At 42.7% G+C, this 20,793-nt stretch overlaps 1 protein-coding gene across 8 annotated transcripts in view; it reads left to right on the plus strand.

Moving 5' to 3' along the window:
• The window catches only part of PTPRT (protein tyrosine phosphatase receptor type T), a 475,971-nt gene that overhangs the window by 365,430 nt on the left and 89,748 nt on the right, over positions 1-20,793 (plus strand). For 4 of the 8 annotated variants that reach the window (XM_075438296.1, XM_075438300.1, XM_075438302.1 and 1 more), the window contains exons 12-14: positions 5,863-6,136; positions 14,903-14,939; positions 19,476-19,532. In XM_075438296.1, the coding sequence (XP_075294411.1) occupies positions 5,863-6,136; positions 14,903-14,939; positions 19,476-19,532 (368 nt within the window). The remainder of the gene's footprint in view (positions 1-5,862; positions 6,137-14,902; positions 14,940-19,475; positions 19,533-20,793) is intronic. The other 4 variants (XM_075438299.1, XM_075438301.1, XM_075438303.1 and 1 more) reach the window with 2 other exon arrangements.

Raw genomic sequence — 20,793 nt, forward strand, 5'->3', positions numbered from 1 at the left:
GGAAAACCAGATGATAAAAAGGCTAGCATTAAGTATCTGTGGCTTGGATTCTGTGACTGAACTTAAAAAATGTGCTCTTTAAAAAAAAATAAATAAAAATAAAAGATGGCTGGCTGGTATCAGGACTGCCATGTTCAAATATCATCCAGGGAAACTGGTCTGAGAGTGTATTTCCAGTGAACATTTCCCTTGCTTCCTGAGGGTACGAACTGCTATGCTGTCAATGCTCTCATCGTCCTAAGAGCACGCTTCTTAAAAACGTTTGCATTGTGAATAAGAGAAAAGAAGCCAGATTAGTTGTTGGTGCCTCTAATTATTGTACCTTTGACCCAGTTCGTATGCATGCGATACCTTTTGTTCACCTCTGCGCAGCATTAACTCTTGTGGACTGCTCAGATAGTATTTGGGTTTGATTTTCATGGGTTTGGGTAGCCTTTTCTGAAGTGCTGAATCTGTTAATTCCATAGAATAGTGCAACAATGGAGAAATTCAGTACCCAACTCTGTGTCGGCTGCTACATCCCACATGCCTTTGGTTTGAGATGACACAGCTATTGGAAGATGCCAGTCTTCCATCCTTACTTCATTTGACCTTTTGGTCCTTTGTTCTTTGAATTAAGGTAACTGTTAATAAGGAAACTACTACCCTTTGGTACTATCTTGTTTCCTGTAACATATCCAACAGTTATTCAAAGGTAACATGTTCATTTGATCTGAAATGAGAAGTTCCCAGTCTCTGTAGGGTGAACTACAAAACTTGCTCTCAATAGTCTGCTAAAAAATACACTGTAAGATCAAGCTGTACTAATTGCCACTTATTTTCCCCAGGAGAAAACATTACTGGAAATAATATATGGCTGATAATATATTTATGTTTTAAATATTAAAATTAAATGAAAATATATTAAATCTTTATATGCTACATTTAAGAAAATTTAGTACCAAAATTGGTCCAGAGGGAGTCCTAAGATGCAGAAGCATTGTTTCTCTTAAGCTTTAATAAGCCAGGTGAGGGGATCACTGTAAGGTTACAAAGAAATTATATTCCATTTCATACCCTACCATTATCAGGGGTATAGTGAAGATTTCCCCTTATTGATAAGTACCCTGTCAAGATACCAAAGCGCACTGCCCAGGTGTTGAATGCTGTATGGAAAGCTCTGACTCAGCTTTTCCTCTCCACATTCATACACATCCTACATCCAGAGCTTGAGTCTGGTCTCAATGCATGGCTATATTTGTGGACAAGTGCTTCCTCAGTCCGCCCTCAAATTGTGCTGCAAGCAGCACGAAAAGAAATCAAGAGCAGGGGAAGGAGAAGTCTAACGGCGCTCAGAGAGATCTCAGTTGCACAGAAGCGGGCTGTGATTTGGGATGTTGATATCCGCACTTGTGCTTCCACACCGAACGGAGAACTCATCATTTAAAAGATTGCCTTGTAGATGATGATAAGAGCACATTTTCTTCCTCTGCAGACAGCATTTGTGCTATGGCGACCATTATGGCTGGCGCTTTTATCAGCGATTTAGAATGGAGCTGTCCAAAACTTGAAAAAGCTTCTATTAAAGTAATGTGGATTTATCCCTCTAAGACCTGTGAAATTTCTCAAAGAACCCAGTTTTGGCCTCCTTTTCTAATAAAAGCGCGTAGCTGCACAGCAGGGTAATAAGGTCCCCAGCCTCCCAGGAAGCTGGGCATTTGGTTCGTGGCCCACATTTGAGAATCCCTGGAGAGCTCTCTGGATGTTTGGAAACATCTCATGGGAGTTTGGAAACCAGTCCTTCCATGGCGTTTCTGGGGCCAGCAGGGTTACTTGGCTGCGGTGAGGTGGAGTAGCATAGCGCTAGGAACACAAGACCTCTGCTTCTGTCACCCTGCAGCATGCACGTGTGTGGATTTGATTGCAGTGTTTGCCAGTGTGGCTGAATATTAAAAATTGAAATGTAGTAGGTAGTTTTACTGTATCATCTTTCAGTTTATTGGTACTGAAGTTGTTATATAGTGTTGGGAGTTTTAATGCTCTGTTTTCGTTGTCTCTTATAATGTGATTTCAATGTACGACACTGAAACTTTGTTTTATCCAGCTGGGCATTTTCAGCTGATGTATTGATTCCTGTTATGAAAGCAGTGTTAGCTGATACTGTCTGGCTGGAAGCAGGAGCTTTGAAGCTTGAGATGGGGAGAGCCCCAGGAGATCCATGCTGCTGCCTACCTGGTAGCCAGAATAGGAGATATTAGAATAGTTTGGGTATCTCCTCTTTATTTCCATTGCCCACTTTTTTTTTTCCTTCCCTTTAGCATTGCTCTTTTGGAAGACTGTTCCTCCTTTCCCTTGGTAGTAATCACGCTGCTGTGTATTACAAAATTGTCAGTCACAACAAGCTGCAAATGGTTGCCCCTGCTCAGCGCCGAAGCAGGGATGGGATTGCAGCTGAAGTGCTTTTGCAGGCCAAAAGGGCAGATCCTGCTCCCTGATTTTATTTTGAGTTGGTGCCCGACCGCAGTCTTGGGGGTCATAACGTCTCATGGAAAGTTGTCATCTTCTGAGCAGAGATGAATTACTCTTATTCTTTTGAGAATTGCTGTAGTAATGCAGATGCTTTGGCCAAACTTTAGGGTGGGTAATTGCATGCTTGCTTCCCACAGGAATTTCATTTGTATGTGGGATCACTGGCTTTTTGCTCCGATGAAAAGGCAAACAGATTCGAGAGCATCTCAATGTTGATGGCAGCTGCTATGGAAGCACTTGATATGCCTTGCAGCCCTTCATTTGTTAATGCGGAGATGTTGATCTCTGAAAATGCCCTAAAGGCAGTCAGGAAAATTCTGTTCCTAGGTAAAAACAAAACATGACGAAAAGAGCATAGCCTGAAAAACAAAGATATGGCAGAAAAGAAGAAAAAAGAAAATGAGACTGTACCCGCCTGTGTACTAGCTCGGGGCGAACTGTGAATTCTGCACTTCTGGAGGGTCCAGGCAGATCAAGAGGCTGGGATCAAAATATCAGAAAGCAAGACCCAGAGTAATCATTTGGTAAGGAAACAGTTTCTCAGAGTTGATAATCTTCAGCCCAGAGTAATCTTTGAAATCAGCTGTGCTTTTGGCTACTTGACCACCTCCTTTGAGAGTGGCCGCTCAACCACTACCGAGTAACCGAGACTCAGGGAAAAGAATGAGGCTGAAGGATGGTGGTCACCAAGTCCAGCAGGTAAAGCACATAGGGATGAATGTGTTGTGTCAGCTGGTGTGAGCTGGGGCATAAAGGAAAAAAATGCCAAGAAAGCCATCAGTCACTCATCCAGAGATTCACCAACATAGGTGTTTTAGAAAGAATGATGACAGCAGGGCTAGCTCATGTGCTTGTTTCATAGAAAATGAAACAGTATTTGAGCAGGAGATTCACGAGATATTAACTTGAACGCAAATGGGTCGTCTATTGCATCTCAGTTGAATGCTCATGAATGTGTCTTTGTGCTCCCAGAGACACCTCAATTTATTCCAAAAGAATGAAAATTAAATGTAAAATTTCAGGTCGTTAAAATAGTGACTTCTCCCCCTGAAAGGAAGAAGTGTGTTAATGGCTAAGTAGGAAGGTAAAAATGTGAAAGAATACAGGCAAAATAGTATCTGTGATTAGGTTCTAAATGTATCAAAACTCTTGCTCATGATAAAAAAATAGTGCCTGTGCTGGTGGAGCACGTATTGGAATCATCAAGGGAGAAACTGAGAATGTCTTCAAAGGTAAATAAGTTCTCTAATGATTCAGGAAGGAGTTTAGTTGTCTGGCATTTTGTGTCCCTGGGAGCTTCCCCTTCTCCAAAGACTGCTAAGTGTATGGGCTCGTTGCTTGCTGGGGGAATAACCAGCAGAATGAGAGTCACCCTTGGGATGCTGTGGGGCTAGGGAGAGAGGAAGAGGGAACCCGTGGCCTTGGTGTAGGCTGGAAGGAGATTAATGTATATTTATATGCATTTGGGATTGGGTAAAGTAGAAACCAAGTATTTTTAGGTTAGAAAGGCATGTGGCAAATGCCCATAAAAATGTTACCTACAATTTTGCATGTTGCTGGTGAACAAGATGACAAACTTTCCAAGTAGTGTAGGTTATTATTGCCAGAGAGAAGGGTCAGAACAAGAATCTGCAGATAGTCTGTTAGTAAACAGTGTCCAAAATGGCAAGCTAAAAGTTTCTGTTGCTAACCCGAGGAGAGGGTTTAGGTTAAACAGGCTTTTGCTTATGGTTCCCACTACATCCACAATGATAATACTTAAAGGGTTGCTGGGAAACCTGTTTATCATTTTAAAAATCATAAAATAAATATCAGAGAAGGTCTAAAATATTTCATTAAAGCCTCCAATGAACTGCAGCTTTGAGGAAAGCCTTCCAAAATGCTGATGGGACATCATTAAAAGCTGCAGTCCATACGTCTGGTGTGTGCTCCTGCTGCGTTAGCGAACGCCAGTAGCAGCCTGGTAGAGACAATTTCAGTACTGAGTAATTCATAAATTGGTTGTACTTGTAAAGATTAGTTGTTTTTGTGTCTGGCAGTGGGAGCCAAATGATTTCCAAGTGATTCGCTGACCGCCTCATTGTTAGCAGGGAGTGTGCCAGATACCCGCGGACCCGAAGTAACGGTTAATTCAAAAGCATGAGCTCGGTTCTGTTTCGTCCCTGCTTGTTGAAGGTACCAGAACTTGGCTTCCCACAGACACATTGATGAGCCAGTGCTATGCTAGAAATTTTTCAGACTAATCTTTCTGCAACAATGAGCTGGTGAAAGCCGGGAGAATGATACGCTGCTGGCTGTTTCCAATCTCTGAATCGATCTCCCCGTCTGAGGAAACAAAGGACCGGGCTGGCGCAGACAGGCAAGGGCAGCACGTGTGAACGTCCTGACAAAAAGTAAAATGACTGCAGCGGTATCTTTCTTTGTCGAACGGGTGAGTGGTGTTAAGCAGAGAGTAAACCTGCCTCAGCTGTAGCAGCATTGGACTTAAGGGCTTTGTTAACTGTCTGAGGAGAAAGTGAAAAAGCAGAGTGCAACCTCCTTGAGCCTGAAATAGTAAGCTAGGAATAACAAGATTGCTATTACGTATCATAGAGGCTAAAAGCTTAGCAGGAATCGAAAAGGATTAACATTTTATAGAGCTGGAAAGAATGTGAAGAGTTGTTGTTCTTTCCTGAAACAAATGCGAATTGGGAAGAGCTATGAAGCCACCTGCTCAGTACCTAAGCCAGCCTTTCAGTGATGGAATGTAGGAGAAGACTTACCATCAGGAGTTAGAGAACTCTACATCCCAGCATATATCCCGAAAACAGATGTGAGAGAGGGCCAAAGAAAAGTTATGTTCTTAAAAGATATGAGACACTTTTTGATCTAAACTGATTTTTTAGATCTTTGATATAAACAGATTCCTGAAACTGTTGCAAAAGAGATCTAGCACCACTGCCACCCACTGATGCCCGCCTCTCCTGCGATCGCCATTTGGCCCGAACAAGCAATTTGTGTTTGACCTTTGTGGCTGAAGAAGAAAGCATCTACTTTGTAATATTCAGTACAGTGATAATTCATTGTAGACTGGATATTTATTAATTGATCTTTTTCCCAAAGTGTGACATGGTTGAAATCTATTCTGACTTTCACCAAGGTGTACCTTGATTAACTAAATCAACAGAGCAAGTGATCAGCATCTTGCCCGCATAGTAACATTCAGTGGCCACTGTTACTGGTCTGCCAAGAGCTGTGTGTGCTGTGATGCCCGAGCAGTGTTTTCTTACTTTGCGTCTTCCTTTTATTGTTGGAAACATTCATGATATTTAAGACTCTTGAGGCTCTAATCTTACCTTCCTCTCTCCCTCTTAGTGTCTATCAACTTGTTGTCAAGGAGGAGAAGCTGCAGAAAGCACGGAGAGCTGCGGACATCATTGAATGCTTCTCTGTCCCAGTGAGCTACAAGAATGCTTCCAGTCTTGACTCACCACACTACTTTGCCGCTGAGCTGAAACCCATCAACCTGCCTGTCACACAGCCATTCACAGTGGGTGACAACAAAACCTACAACGGCTACTGGAATGCTCCGCTTTCTCCCCTGAAAAGCTACAGCATATACTTCCAGGCCCTTAGCAAGGCAAATGGAGTAAGTGCAGAGAAAACTGAAGTTAGATCTGTGCATATGACCACCTCTGTCTACCCTCCTCATCTTTCTCCTTCCTTCTCTGTTGGATGCCAGTTCAACTTCTCCTTATTATTACCCTCTTACAGAAATTTAATGAAAATTGAACATGCTGCTACTTGTCCTTCTCTCAAGTCTCTCTCTGATGCCTACATGTGATGAGAAGCCTGTTAGGGAGCTAGACTATGTAGAGGCACAGATTGACATGTGATTTACAAAATTAATTGCTTAGAATTTGGGTTTTTTTTTTGTTTTTTGTGGTGGTTTTTTTTGTTTCTTTGCATATGCGTAGACGTCAGGGAAGGGGCTATTGTGCTTTTAAAAGACGTAGCAGCAATATCCTGATAGTCTCCAGTTCACGGTGCTTGTAACTTTGGAGGAGACAGTGTGAGATGAGAAATACCCAAAAGCTGCTAATTTGGATTACCTCGTAGCTTACATTTGGTCACATCATAATGTAGCACTTAAGACTGCAAGTTTCAGCTTGGGTAAATCGAGCTGCAGGGATGACTATGTGCATGTCTGTCTTACTCCTTTTGAATAACCTGGACTATATTTTTCCATACACTTACTCTCTGATACTAAGTTTAAAATGACGACAACAGAGGCAACATAGTCTGCCCTGTTCTCAGACTCAAATGATGCACACATAATGGCCCAACAGATGCCGTCATAGTAAAAAGAAAGGCCTCTTCTGCCTCTTCTATGTTTCTGTTCCAGCTAGGGTAGTTTATGACCTTCTCTTTTAACTCTCCTGTTTCAGGTCAGTTCAGCTAGTAGTGTACAGGCCAGGTCCAGTCTAAGCAGTCATTCACCTTCCTCCCCTTTGACTCCCCCAACTGTTTTTTGTTATCACCTAACATGGTACAGTTTGACACTCTGGCCTCGTGAAGAGTCGTAGAGCATTAACATGGTGTCGAGAAGTTGGGTAGCCGAGTGTGTTATTTGCACAGTTGCCAGTGCTTTCATGAATCTGACTTTAACAGAGATAAATTTTATAACACATCACCTCTGAAAGGGCAAAATTAGAAAAATCAAAGGTGAATGGTGTAGGCTTTGGTCCCCACTTAGGACAGTGTCTTTTATACCCAAAACACAGGCGCACATCACAGAGGACCGTACCTCATTGAACAGCCTAACAATGCCAATGAATGTTCACAACATATCTTGGTGTTTTACTACCTTCATTTATCGCCATTCTCCTGCAGAGTTTCTGCTGTGTGGCTGACAAGCACAAATCTCTTCAATACTGTGCTGTTTTTCACCTTGGTTTCCTTTCTAGTCGATATAGTTTCCTTCCAGCACTACTCAATTAATTCAATTTTGGATTTGCCTTTATAAAGGAAATTGTGAAATATATATGTATATGTCTCTCTGTGTCTAGTTAGTTCCCCCATGTGTGATAGTTAATTGCTAGTGAATGGATCCCCAGGGAAGAAGAAACTTTATTTGCTGAAGTGCAATATAATATGCCATAAATGGATTAACCGAATGGAAATGTAGGCTTCCCTTGGCATTCTGGATTAAGGCAGCGCTAATGCGTGGTTCCTACGTTTTCTGGATGTCTGTAGCTGGCAGGTTGCGTTACACTTTCTACATACAAGGTGATAAGGACTCAAAAAAGGATGACTTGCTTGGGCTGTTCTAGTAGGAACACAAGATTGTAAAGGATTTTTTAGGCATAATTAATCAAAAGAGTCTGTGTGCAACGAGAGACAGTTTGTGAAAGCATGAGGGGTGTTCTGCCAGAAAAAACAAATTTCTATTTGAGCAAGAAATTTCCTCTTGAGTTAATAAATTGTATTGGTACAGCATATGCCTATATATCCTCAAAGTGCAGTACTATGGGAAAAAAAAAAACAGAGGAAATGTCCCAGAGTGGAACACGGATCTTCAGAGAAGTAGCTGTGATAGTTTTTGTTTCTGGATAAAATCCTTCAGCCCCACATTTCAAACATTAGGGTCTGATTTTCACTCAGTCTTTTGCAGATGTAAGTAATAAGTTTTGTTTCAGTCCCAGAATTGTTTAGAGGTATAATTTGTATTTGAGAGTTCTGTGTTTTCTCTTCATGTCTATAACCTAAGCAGCTTTGACTGGTCTTCGTAAAACCTACTGATAATTATGGCTGCAATGTGGCATTTTTGATCATGCACATCTGCAAAAAATCTGAAACAGTAACAATTTAGCGCTATAGCCTTATGGTCCCTTGCACATGAAAAACTTAACAGAACATTGCCACTCATTTTTTAATGAGGATATTCTATACTTTTATTAATCACTGACAGTTGTGGAATGATGAAACCTGTTTCCACACCTGGAACCTGCAATGAGAAACCTTCGTGCAGTGAACCAGAGCATCTTCCTTTGGAAATGTAGGGCTCTGGGGACAGTGTAATTTGAAGAAACATTCTGTATTTGGTCCAAAAGCTTGATTAGGAGGAGGTAGAAGTGTTACAGGAGTTCTGCATTGTTTCAGCTCCTTTGTACATGGAGGGTTGTGCTCATTTGGTGTTCTCGTCTGCTCTGCAACCATTAGCCGTGATTGTTACAGTGAAAGGAACATAATTAACAGCTGGATGCAAAACAAGTGTGGCAAATTGCTGCAAAATCAGATCATGAGCTTTGATGCCTTCTCTTGTGCAACATTGTACTCGTTATTTGAGTTTGAATGAGATAGCTGTTGCTGGCTGAATTCTTTTCTGTGGACAGTTGCGTGAAGTTTGGTCGAAGGGGTGCTGCTTCTAGACAGGGGTCTAAATGGAACATGTGTGAAACAGAAGAGTTTTCAGCTTTGTTGTATAAAAAGCTTCCGAATTGTGTGAATTTCCCTCCTAGGGGCTGTTGAAAGCCAGATGCTGAAGTGAAATGTGTCAGAGTTTGAAGTAAGGGAGGAAAAAATAGAAAAAGGAAACAGAAGCTCCGGGCTCTGTAACTGTGGGGGCGAGAAGCACCATTAGTTACTGTTTAATTGTTAGATGGAGGTAGCACAAGAAGTGATACGGGAAGAAGAGTGGACACTGGCTTTGTTCTCCGCGGGCACGATCTGCACACATGCTGTCATGTTTGCTGGTTGTCCTGGTGCCACCTGCTACAGATGGCTGCCTGGCAGAGCATGAAGTTTTCCTTGTCTGAACCCCTCCCAACCCAGGCTCAGCCCCTTTAAAACGCCAGCCCTTGCAGTGTTTATCCCTCCGAAAGGTGAGGCCGGCGTGGCAACACCACATTACTCCTTATCCTCCCTTATCCTTTTACTGACTTAATAATCAAAGTTAAGTGTTGCAAGTTTTATTGTCCCCAAGTTCTTTACCTGGGTCACCGTAGGTGACAGTCCCTAGTTAGTGGTCCAGCAACCCACTCGGATAGGGAGAATTCTTTGGCTGCTGTGAAACCTGCCTGAGTTTTTGAGCAGTGTAGAAAGCAGAGCTTCCTAAAAATCCTTCCTGGAGTTGAGTTTTACCATGTTGACTTAAATGAAATCTGTAACGGCACAGTTACAGTCAATAACTCTTGGCCATTTTTCCTCTAAATGGGAGAGGAGGCAGGAGCCTGTGTTGTGCAGCTGGAGCCGATGGGGCTGCTGCCAGCAGCTCCTGCAGCCGGGTGGTCCAACAGGTGAGTGATGTTTTCAGGCCAGAACTGTGAAAAGTAGCACCACAGGAATCAATGAGAATATTATTTTTGAGGGAATGATAGACTCTGCAGAGATTCTTATTGATTTTTTTTCCTCTCTAATGACTTGTAGTACATGCACAATCAGGCAGTTCATTGTTCTCAGGGGACTTCAGGCTGGATTTCTAGATGCTGACAGGTCTACGCACAGTACACAACATTCTTCTTGTGGGACATTTTGGAGGTATGGGTAGAGCTGCCAGCAGAGAGGTGGCATTCATACCTGTGGAGATGGCCCAGGAGAAAAACAGTGAGGTACTTCAGCAGGAGTCATGTTCTGAAAAATGAAGCGGCACCAAGGCCGCCTGCATTACTACTGTGAACTATTAAACAGCTTTGAGGAGCTCCATGTTCAATAGGATGTGGGGTGTACAGTTTTGTTCACTTATGTTTCCTCCTTATTAACCTCATGGTGGAGCTTCCGGGGCAGAAATAAAGCAGCTGTGGAAGCACTTCACTCTTTGTAAGCCCCTGTTTCCACATCTGGTTGGCTATCTTGGGCTAGAGTATGTGGACCTGAGTGTTTTCTGGATAGTAAATAAAATCCTCCTCCAGTCTACCTCACCTTTGAGGGGTTGAGAGGTGGGGGTATTCAATGATGAGCTATGTATCATTGAAGTAATTTTCTACTGTAAATAATAAAAGCCCTAACCACTTTGTTAAACCTCCACCCTCCAAGTGATGGAGATACTAAAAATAGCTGATAATTGGAAAGGCAATACTAGGTTTTGCTTAGTCTCTCGGAGAACTAGCAGTTTCCTTAAGCTGACAGTAGAAATTATAGGGGAGTCCATTGACCCTGCGCAGATATATGCGTGTGATTAATTTTAAAGATAGCAAGCGGTTGGCTTCGGTGGGATAAAAAAAGAAACAAATGATCTGTAGCTCTCCTGAACTTGGGCAAAATTTGTTGAGGACCAAAGAAATAATTCCTTAAGATGTTCAGTGGATGGAACCACGGTTTCTATGCTGCGTGGAGCAGGCTGCCAACAGGCATCCTCGGTGTATAGCTCTGAGGCGTGGGGAACTATAGCTCAAACTGAGGCCCAAAGTGGGAGACTGGTAATTGCTTCTCTTGTCTGTGCACCAGCGAAAGCTGAAATTGCCTGTCCCTGGTTTGAGCTGCCTGGGGAACCTGTGCATGTTGCAGGGCAGCCCTGACCGGTACGTCTGGGGACAGCGGGTCTCGCTGGTGCTGGCAGGTGGTTCTTCAGACAAGGCAAACACTGTTTAACTAATGCAAAGTCATAATAATAGTAAAGGAAAGAAAAAATTGTGGGTGTGAAAACAGATGGATGAAAAAGCTCTGCTGTTTTTATTGTTGTTCGTAGTCTGTAAACAGCAAGCTGTCGTTCTAAAAGAAAAGGAAAAAAAAATCATTTGCCCTTTTAGGTTTTGAAGATGCAGCTGTCACATAAACATATGTCTTGCTGCCCTCATAGCCCTTTGCTGCAGAAAACAGTTACAAACACTAAAGAGACAGAGGCAGAACTTGTCTTGTTATCATCCAGTGTACTTCAGTGAAATGTGCGTTTAGGAACCTAAATAATTAGTAGACAGCATCAGCTCCCTTTTTTGAAAAAGGAAAACCAAACTATATTAAAAGAATGTTTAAAAAACCCCGTGAAAATACAGAGGGATGCTAGAACAGGTTCACGGTGTGTCATTTCAAGCCTACATGCATGAACTGTATTGGCAGAGAGGGCTTACCCAGCTCCCCACCACAGTTTGTGTCCTCCTTCAGGGTCTCCAGCTCGCTCTAAGCGTGGGTCTGGGTCTGCCCCCCGGAAACAGCCTGCCAGTGTGCCGAAACATGCTCCTCCTGTGGTCTGTGTCCATGGTGCATGGGTTAAAGAACTTTAGCCAGGGTTCAGCCTTGATTGAGGGTACGCCGTAATTGGGTTTTGTTCATATGGAAGTAAGTTCCAGAAAACACTCTTACATAAATATGTTCTAGTAAATATGTAGAGGGGCTTAATGCACAGTAAGCTTTCCGGATACAAAGCATGTTGGGAAATGAAGGCTGGCTCAAGAGCTGTAGGACGTATTCATGCAGTGTTTTCCTGTTCCAGGATCTTGGCTGAAATATGCCTGCATTGGTCTATTACTGTTTGGCTATAAAATGCCTGCCGTAACCTGGCAGTGATACAGAGCTGAAGTAGTAGTGCTACTGGGATCTTAAATTCAGTTATTCCTGTGATTTCAGCCTTTGTACAAAACAGGTATCTTATACGGAATATGTAGGATCTTGAGTCATCATTAAGCTTGTTGCAGACACAGGACATTGTAAAACTTCTGTGGTATCACAGAATGTGAAAGTAGATTCAGAAACGATACGGAGACTGAAATTTGGGAAATGAGTTTATTTTTTCTAAAATTTCTTTTATTATTCCTTTATTTCATTATTTTTCTTGTAATTGCTTTAAGCCATCTGGATGGATAACTGAGAATTACCTACATTGTTTATTCCTCTGTACTATTGGCTGAACAGAAGCATCTTACTTTACGGTGGGCAGGAAAGCATCTTGTCTGAATAAACAGTCATTTTTTTCAGAAAACAAATGTGATTTTGGGAAAATTATTTCACTGGGGTTTTTTTGGGGGAAAAAAGGGTCTATTTATTCTGTTTTTTGGTAGAAAAGTTCATACAAAGTCACAATTCTCAGAATCAATCAAAGAAAAATAGAATAAATTTACAGAGTTCTCATTTTTAAGAGGCACCAAGGAGATGAGTGGTGGGTTGATCAGTGAGGTCATCAATGGAAATCAATGGAATAAGCAGCCCTTATCAGGAACATGGACTGAATTCTAGTCTTTAAACCTTGGCATCCCTAGTAGCTGGGTGTCTAGTGTCTGTGCAGGTTTCTTTTATGTTGTCCTTCTCAGAAGATGCAATTTGAAAAGAAGTTCTGAAGGCAGATGTCTTGTTCCTCTAGTGATTGATTGCCCTTGCTTTTGGCAGTGCCATGTCGTGGTCTTCTAATAACTATGATTGTGTGTGCTAACTGCAGCAATTAGTAGATGCAGATGCAAACAGAGCGTACTGCATCCTGTCTTCTCAAATTACCCTGTGGGAGGGTAATGTGCAGGAATATGCACATGCTCCAAAGAGATCAGTTACAGCATCGTTAACAAGATACCAGTTTTTGTTTTCTCACCTCTTCTTTTCTCGACGTTAACTAATATCTTCAGCTTTTTGTTGCACTTTGAAGCTAGTAGAAAGCAATAAATACACAAGAAAATTTTCCACAATGAAATGTGAGCAAGTGTCCACCTACTTTTAGCCTGCAAAAATGCTATCTCGATATTTTTTCTTTATTTTATTATCATCGCTGATTTTCCAGGTCACCTTGTCTTAGATTATAAACTACATCAGGACCTGTCTGTATTACAACTCCCAGCATTACATGCTGAGACTGTGCTCTGAAAATAAAGCTATGTTTTTCCTACTTCATGTATCATCACTCGGAATAAAGATTTTGGATTTCCAGAAGAGCTGGCGATTCGAGCTGATTATACACAAGGCAGAGGTGCTCGGGGAGCTCTGTTGCACAGCTCTGTTGACTTTGCAGTGCCGATGGTTCTACGGGTTGTGTAGGGGAGTGGATTTCTGAGGGAGAGAGGGGTTGGTGCACCAAAGAGGGGTGCCTCTGGTTTACTGGTGGTGTCGCAAAAGCGGGGAGCTGTAGGGCTGGGAAGGCATGTCCTTAACAGGCATGACTTGTCCTTGGTGATCCAGGGGTTCCTGAAGAGAGTTTGAAGGCAAGACCAACAAAGGGACAGTTTGTCCTGAGTATTTAGTTGCTTTTAGACTGTAGACAGAGCTACACATATCCAGACAGCGTGGCTGACTTGTGTCTCGAGGAAAGCGTAGAAATGTTCATGCCTTTCCTGGTGTGGATCCTGCCGTTGTCCCCTGCTGACCCGCAGTGTGAGGAAGGCACGAGGGGACTGTGTTTCTGCTCAGGCCAAGGAGGGTCTGTCACAGACGGAACAGATTTTCTCCAAGACCAAATTCAGACTCTCACAGTGTTCATCTTATTGCTCGAGGATGGAACGAGGTGCTCATCTGTGCGTTTGCTAGGCTGTTGTTTCCAGAGCGCAGACAGCATCCATATTAATGTAGCATTGTTACACACAGTAATTTATGCAGGATTCATTACACCTGGGACACGTACAAGAGTGTGTAAAGACAGAAAGTGTTACGAAAACCCTGCAGCAGATTACTGCCTGACAAAGTCAGCTTTTTAACCAAAGCAACACATTAAAATTTGGATGGCAGTCATCCGTCGGACAGAAACAACCCATGCCAGTGAGGGCTGTGGAGTGAGGAGCTGGGGTACCAGAAGGGGTGTGCTTTCAGCGGAGGTGGCCTGAAAGGCTGCTGAGTTTGAGCTGTTAGTTAAGCCAAATAAAACATTGCTGCTCCACTCCAAACTCCTGTTTACGCAGATCTGCGGGCTCTGAAGTGGATTGAACAAAAGCGTTGGGTTTTATCCCAGCTCTGCAGTGAGGAACTGCGGTGCTGCGGGTTGGGTTTGGATCGCTCGTTTGGCAGAGCTGGCCGTACAGCACGCTGGCTTGCTGCACATGCATACCGGAGCGCTGAAATAGTCAAATGACTGCTTTGGTGTCTGTTTGCCATGTGTTGAAATAAATACCCAATTTGCAAAATTTGCAGTAATGGTGCATGAAAATTCGATGTACAGTTGCGTGTTCTTTTGACCCAAGGCTTGTCTGCCTATTACGGATCAGGTCATTTAACTGGTAAATTCTATGAGTTAATCAGGCAGTTACGCAGGACCCATCACCCACACACGGAGTGTGGAAAAACATGTTGTCACTCTTAACTTCTCAACAGTGAGAGAAGCAGCTGTATGCAAGTCCATTAGTATGGAGCGTTTTATGCAACTAAAACTGTCGGTGGTATTTTCAGAGAAGAAGTGTAAGAAAAATACTTGCTTGCTTTAGTGCCTTTTTGAGGGAATGTGTGTTTACTGTAGATGGGCAAATTACACACCTTGATGTTTTCCTGTATTTTTTTTTTGTTTGTTTTTCAGGAAACAAAAATCAACTGTGTCCGGCTGGCAACAAAAGGTATGTGGGTCTCCTTCCCCTGCAAAGCACAGTGCCAGTAATGTAAAAGCTGCAGTGGTGACACAACTTGCTCACAGTTACTATTCAAAGAACATGCCTCTTTTTCTTTTTTTCTTTTCTTTTTCTCTTTTAAGGAAGATTATAAAGGCAGAACAACAGTTTCCAGAACCACTTCACTATATGTGTGGACTCTGTTCTTTTTTTTAAGACAGGGTGTCTCTCTCTCTCTGTGGTTCCTCCTCTCCCTTATTTTGTTAACAGCTTTCCTTCCCTGAGGACGGTTCTTGTTCTTGGCGAACGTCACTGAAAAAGCACCATTAGTTTCCGATGAACTGCATTCTCTCTGCAACTGTAAAGTAGAGAAGTAAGAGGAGATCTCACATAAGCCCAACTTTGAACACAGCAGGGCACAAATCTTACATCACACCATTTTCATGGTGTAATTCAACAAACTAGTAAAGTACATTCCTTATTTTCATTGCAATTAGTAGCTCTTGAGGGACCAACGAAGGCAATGTCTGAGCTCCTTCTTTGAGTTCAGAGCTGCTTTTAACAACTCTTCCAAGGGCTTCAAAATCACCCCAGGGGCTACTTTGCCACCAAAGGTGTCAGAAGCCAATTTACTCGTAACACAAACAGGTGAGTAGTGGTAAAAAGACTTCTTCGACCCATGTTGTAGTCTCAAAATGAGCTGTAAGGAAGCATTCAGGTAATTCCCAAGGGCTGTGCTACAGGTAGCTCTCCATTTCCAAAACATAGAGTTGCATCTTGTGCTCTCGCTGCTTTGCTGTAACGTGAAATAACTGCATTACTGCCTGTGGAGTCTTTCCAGAATTAAACAAAATTGGCAGGAACCCATGGCACTTTTTTTTTTTTTTTTTTTTATTTTGCAGCGCTATCCCATTTTTTCTATTCTTTTCACTCCTTTCCACTGTCTTCTGGTGGTGACAGAAGTTAGTTACTTCTAGGTACTTTCTCCTGAGCACTTCTGCATCTGCACTTCCAGAGGAGTTGGGAGGGCTCAGAGGAGCCCCAGCAGACAGTTGCTGGGTAGCAGAAGAGGACTTTTTCCATCTTTGTTTGGGGACATCCCCCAGGCTGTTACAGAAAGCCATGCGCCGGAATGGCTGGTGCCGCATGACGTTTCCACCCATGCAGCCGTTTTTCACTGCTGAGATCTGGTGTGCAAACTGGTGTGGCTGTAAGCAGTTGTGTCACCGCTGAAAGCCAAGGAGGATGAGCCATTTCTCCCTTTCATCTGTGTCTCCAGTGCTCCCCATATCCTCTTGTTGCTTTCCTTTTAAAAAGTTCCCTGTAAAATCTTTATTTAATTCATTTCTCTGAGTTACAAACTTTCACGTGTCTCAGTCTCCCCTCCTTCCCCCTCAGTTTTTCCAGCTGATAGTGCTGTGACCGTTTTGGATACCTTATTTCGGCTTTCTGGTGGTAGAAAGAGGAAGAGCAGGACGGGGTAAGAAGAGTCTGAGTGAAACGAGTCTCCCCAGAGTTTTCCCAGAGCGTGACCAGAGGTCTTTTCACTAGATCAGAGGAACTCACTTAATTAGTTTTTGGAAGCCCGTAGTTTCTTCCGTTTCAGTCATTCCTTTTTCTGGAGTTGGTGGAAGAATGTTGTCATGTTAGCAGGAAAGATATTTGCTCTGTGACAGTTCACAGGAGAACAAAGACCTGCGTAGCTTGGGAATTCCCATTCCTGCATGACCTTTTGATTTGCCCTGATTTGGGTGCTTCAGAACAGTGGCACAAAAGTGTTTGACCTTGAGTTGATTTCTGCAAACAAATTTAATTTTCATTAATCTGTTAGGTCACCAGGAAGGGTCACTAAACTACCCTCAATCTCTTGTTCCTGAATCTCTTCTCTTTAAAAAAAAAAAATCTCTTAATAATACTAATTTGAGAAGAAATATAAAAGAGATGGGTAGAGCCTGAGGATGCCTAGAGCCGCTGTGTTTTGTTGATCTTATTCTTTAGGATTTTTCTTGATTGACCTGAATGGAAAAGGACAAGAAATAATGGTAGTACTAGTGTTTATTCTCATTTTCTCAATGGATATTGCTTTTGATTTATAGGCAGACATCTTATTTCTATGCTTGGAAATCTCTGTAGAAATTCTTTTTTTTCCCCTATGTTTTTCTTTCCTTGTCCTCACTCTGTGAATTGAGATGTTGTGTTCTCAGGGCCTGACCATTAGCAAGGACTCTGGTATATACACAGCTGTGGCAAGTTTTACGCAGTTTTAGCTCTTCAAAGGTACAGTGTTGGCTGCAGCTCACAAGCATGGTGGCAGCACAGGCGAATTCGTAGACTTGATAACGTAACAGTATCTTCCATTGCTGGCACCTGCAGAGTACGAGCAGCTGAGCAATAGCTGAACAATGTGGTTCTGTGGTTTGGCGCTTTCCCATAGTTTCAGATTGCCCTGTGTCATGAGGCTGAGTTCCCACCATTCATTAACTCTGTATGACTAGGAGGACTCAGCCACTCCGCATCCCAGCCCCTGAAGAGGGATTTCATATCTGCCCCCTCTCTGCTCTGCGGCAATGGACAGAGACACTCAAGAACCTGTAATTACATTGTGACCTGATCAAAGGCTGATAGCTGGGATCTTCTAGCTGACCTGCTGGGTCTGCGCTGTGTTCTGTCCACTCATTATATTGATTATCTTTAATGGCGTTGCCCTGTATTCGCCTTTATTTGAATCATTGTCTTTCTGAGGAGAGAATGAGCGAACTTGTAGTCTGCCTTGAACAAAATCATCGGAGCTGCTAGTGAAGATACCGAGGTGGTGTCTTTGGTGAGAGTCAGAAAAATTAAAAAAATAAAAGAAACCAAATCACTTTTTGGAGTTGGGGCTAATCTCACCACTGACAGCTCAAAAGCTCCACTTGGAGTTGGTACCAGAGAAAAAGGGAGTTTTGTTTTGACGCAAAAAAATAAATACGTACTACCAGTGCCAGACTAAATGTTCATTTTGGAGTACAGGCCTATTTTTTCCATTCCTAGACATTTGATACCTGCAGTAGCTCTGTTACCATTAGTGAAATGAGTTTTGGTTTACACCAGTGACAGGAAGGGTAGAATCAAGGCGTGCTTCAGCAAGGCAAGTGTTCTCTTGAAGTACTGGATTAACAAGGGTACTAAATGTGAGTGTGGGAGTAATTAGGCAATAAAATGTGTTAGGCAGTGTGTTACTGGGGGATTGTAACACGTCTTGGGTGTTGCTGCAAGGCACCTGTTCACAAGCTGAGGAGCTTTAATTACTTGAGAGAAGTGTGAGGCGGTTCCACTGTCGCCGCTTCAGCAGGCTGGGAGGCAGTTTGCTTTGTATGTCCCATTGCCTCAAAACCAGGAAAACAAAAGTAGACAACGCTTTAAAAAGTGTTTTAATCCATTAAAGTGAGTTTTGGAGATCTCCCAATTTTCTCTCCTCCCCTTCTAGCAAGAAATAGATCGTTGAAGTCAGCTCCATGCAGGAGCTGCTTCTGCTCTCTCCCGGTGATGCTGTCTTCTGCGTGGCTTTCTGCATGCTGATCCTGTTGAGATGAACTTGAATCGTGTGGTCTCAAGAAAGTTCTTTCAAATCTTTTGTGCATTGGCTTCAATGTCAGGGAGGAGTTCAGCGTCTCGGAGCGTGACACCAGCAGTGCAACCTCCGAAGCAGAGCTAGTGGATGCCCACCCAGGCAAGCTCATTTCTTTCCATCCAATGTCTCAGCGTAAGGGCTGGCTGATGCCGGTGGGAAGGACCAGTGGCAGGGACTCATCGTCAGCCTTTGCCATGGTGACATTTGGCAATCCGTCAGAAAGCTCTCTATGTTTGTCCAGTCTGTGTAGCCATTCCACATTTTGCCAGCATGTTTGAAATCCACAAGCGTTATTAACCTTTTGTATCTATGTATGTATTTATTTTTTGGTTCATTGGTCTCAGATTTCTGACTGCTTCCAGCCATAAACATCTCTCCTCACATGGGCTGCTCCTCTTTTTTAAATTACTGGAGTAATGTCGTCTTTCACAGCATTAGTCACTTGGATGCGTATCATTAGCATAAAACACTCTTTGAAAATAAGTTTCTAATTACACCCCGATTTACCAGCTCTCTGCCATACAATTTTCATTCAGCCAATTTATTTATTAGTTTTGCCATTTGGTTTCCTTGATAGCATTTGTTTTAATATGTCCTGTTCTTTCTGAATTAACTGACTTGTTCTCCCTGTCTTAAAGCAACATATTTATATTGACACTTTATTAGAGAAAATTGCAACCTCTTACCAAGAGAGAGCGATTACCTCTTGTATTCTTAAAGTGCATTAAATTAATTTCACAGTGTAATTGAAACCAAGGCAGAGGGCTCATTAATGGTTCCTTATCTCTTGGTGCTCATTTCTTCTTTCTTTAAAATGTGAGTTCTTGCAAATGAAAGAATGGAACTTTAATAACCATTATGAGGTACATTTTTATTTTTTTCTTTTTTTTTTTTCCTTGTGCATGCTGCCTGGGAACATTTTTGCTTGTTCTTAGCAGTACTAGGTAGGCAACAGGTGACCACGCGACACCCGCCCAACCTCCCGAGCACAGGTGATTATCAGTTCGGGAAGAGGAAGACTGGTCAAACTTCCAGAAGTCTGAGCAGCTTCTTGACTTCTTGTTTCATGTTTGGTTTGCATGGGAAAATATATTTACAGTTATTCTAACTACAGTATAAAGGGGGCACTCCTTGGGCAGAGAAGTGAACATACGCCTGTACAGAGGGTCAGCTGGAGGTCCAAACACTGCTGTAATCTTCACAGGAGCACTTGATCATGACTGAAGAGCCCCACGGAGCCCTTGCTGGTCCTCTGCAGAGGCTGGGTGTCTCCCTGAGCATGCATGGAAGTGGCCTTGCATTTTTGAGTTAAAGTAGCTATGGAATTTTCTGGGGCAGCACTTATTCTTAGACAGCCGAGTCCTGCTGTTGAAGGAATGATGACAGGAAAATGAAAACTAGATTCTGTCAGTCCTCTGTATGGAAACTTCTGCGGGAACCAGAGGCTGCAGAATCGAGCCTCAGTAGCACAGTGCAAAGCCATTCACAGATCACTGGGCGGGGGGGGGGTTGACCTCAAGGGTCTTGCAGTTTCCATCAGAATGAACTTTAAGGTCTGTGTGTCATAAACTTGCTTCCTTGTGTATACCACTGGGACCAGTACCGTCATTTCACTGCAGAAAATTTAAATATGGAGAGGAAATCTCTTCAGCTTGTGGAGATAGTTTCTTCTACTTTAGCCTGGGGTGCATAGAGTGATTTACTGGGATGTGACAGTTACCTGTGATCAATACGAAACAGAGGGGAGAGGAGGATTGGGTTCTCAGTTTTGGGTGGGATTAAATTTTTGTAGGACTGTTTCTTTCTCAGTGCTGCATGGTTGTATTCCTATCTAGCTATGACTTCTTCACCCAAGAGTTATTTTAAGTACCCATCAGGGCAGCTGTAATGATACAGGGCCAAAAAGGTACTGGGATTACTGTGAAGTTCAGATGGCTTTAGGATTGAGAGAGATGGCCCGGCTCTTTTGTAGTGCATCAGCACTGAAAAAGGGAACTTCCTGGGAGAGGAGTGCATGACAATCATGAGACTTCAGAACTGAACCTTGGTCTGAATGGTGACCAGTGAAATCATGGGAGAAGACTGCAGTGGAAAATGAGGAGGAAAAAAATTCCTGCTGTTCACGCAGTTTTGCTGCATATGAAAACTTCTCATTTAATAGCTTTTGCTCCCTCAAATTCATTTAAGAGGACTCTTTTGTTTTCTGAAATATATTCTGGTTTTGTAGACAGATAATGTATTTTTTAAACAGAT

The sequence above is a fragment of the Opisthocomus hoazin genome, chromosome 18 (genome assembly GCF_030867145.1).
Source record: "Opisthocomus hoazin isolate bOpiHoa1 chromosome 18, bOpiHoa1.hap1, whole genome shotgun sequence".
Taxonomy (NCBI): domain Eukaryota; kingdom Metazoa; phylum Chordata; class Aves; order Opisthocomiformes; family Opisthocomidae; genus Opisthocomus; species Opisthocomus hoazin.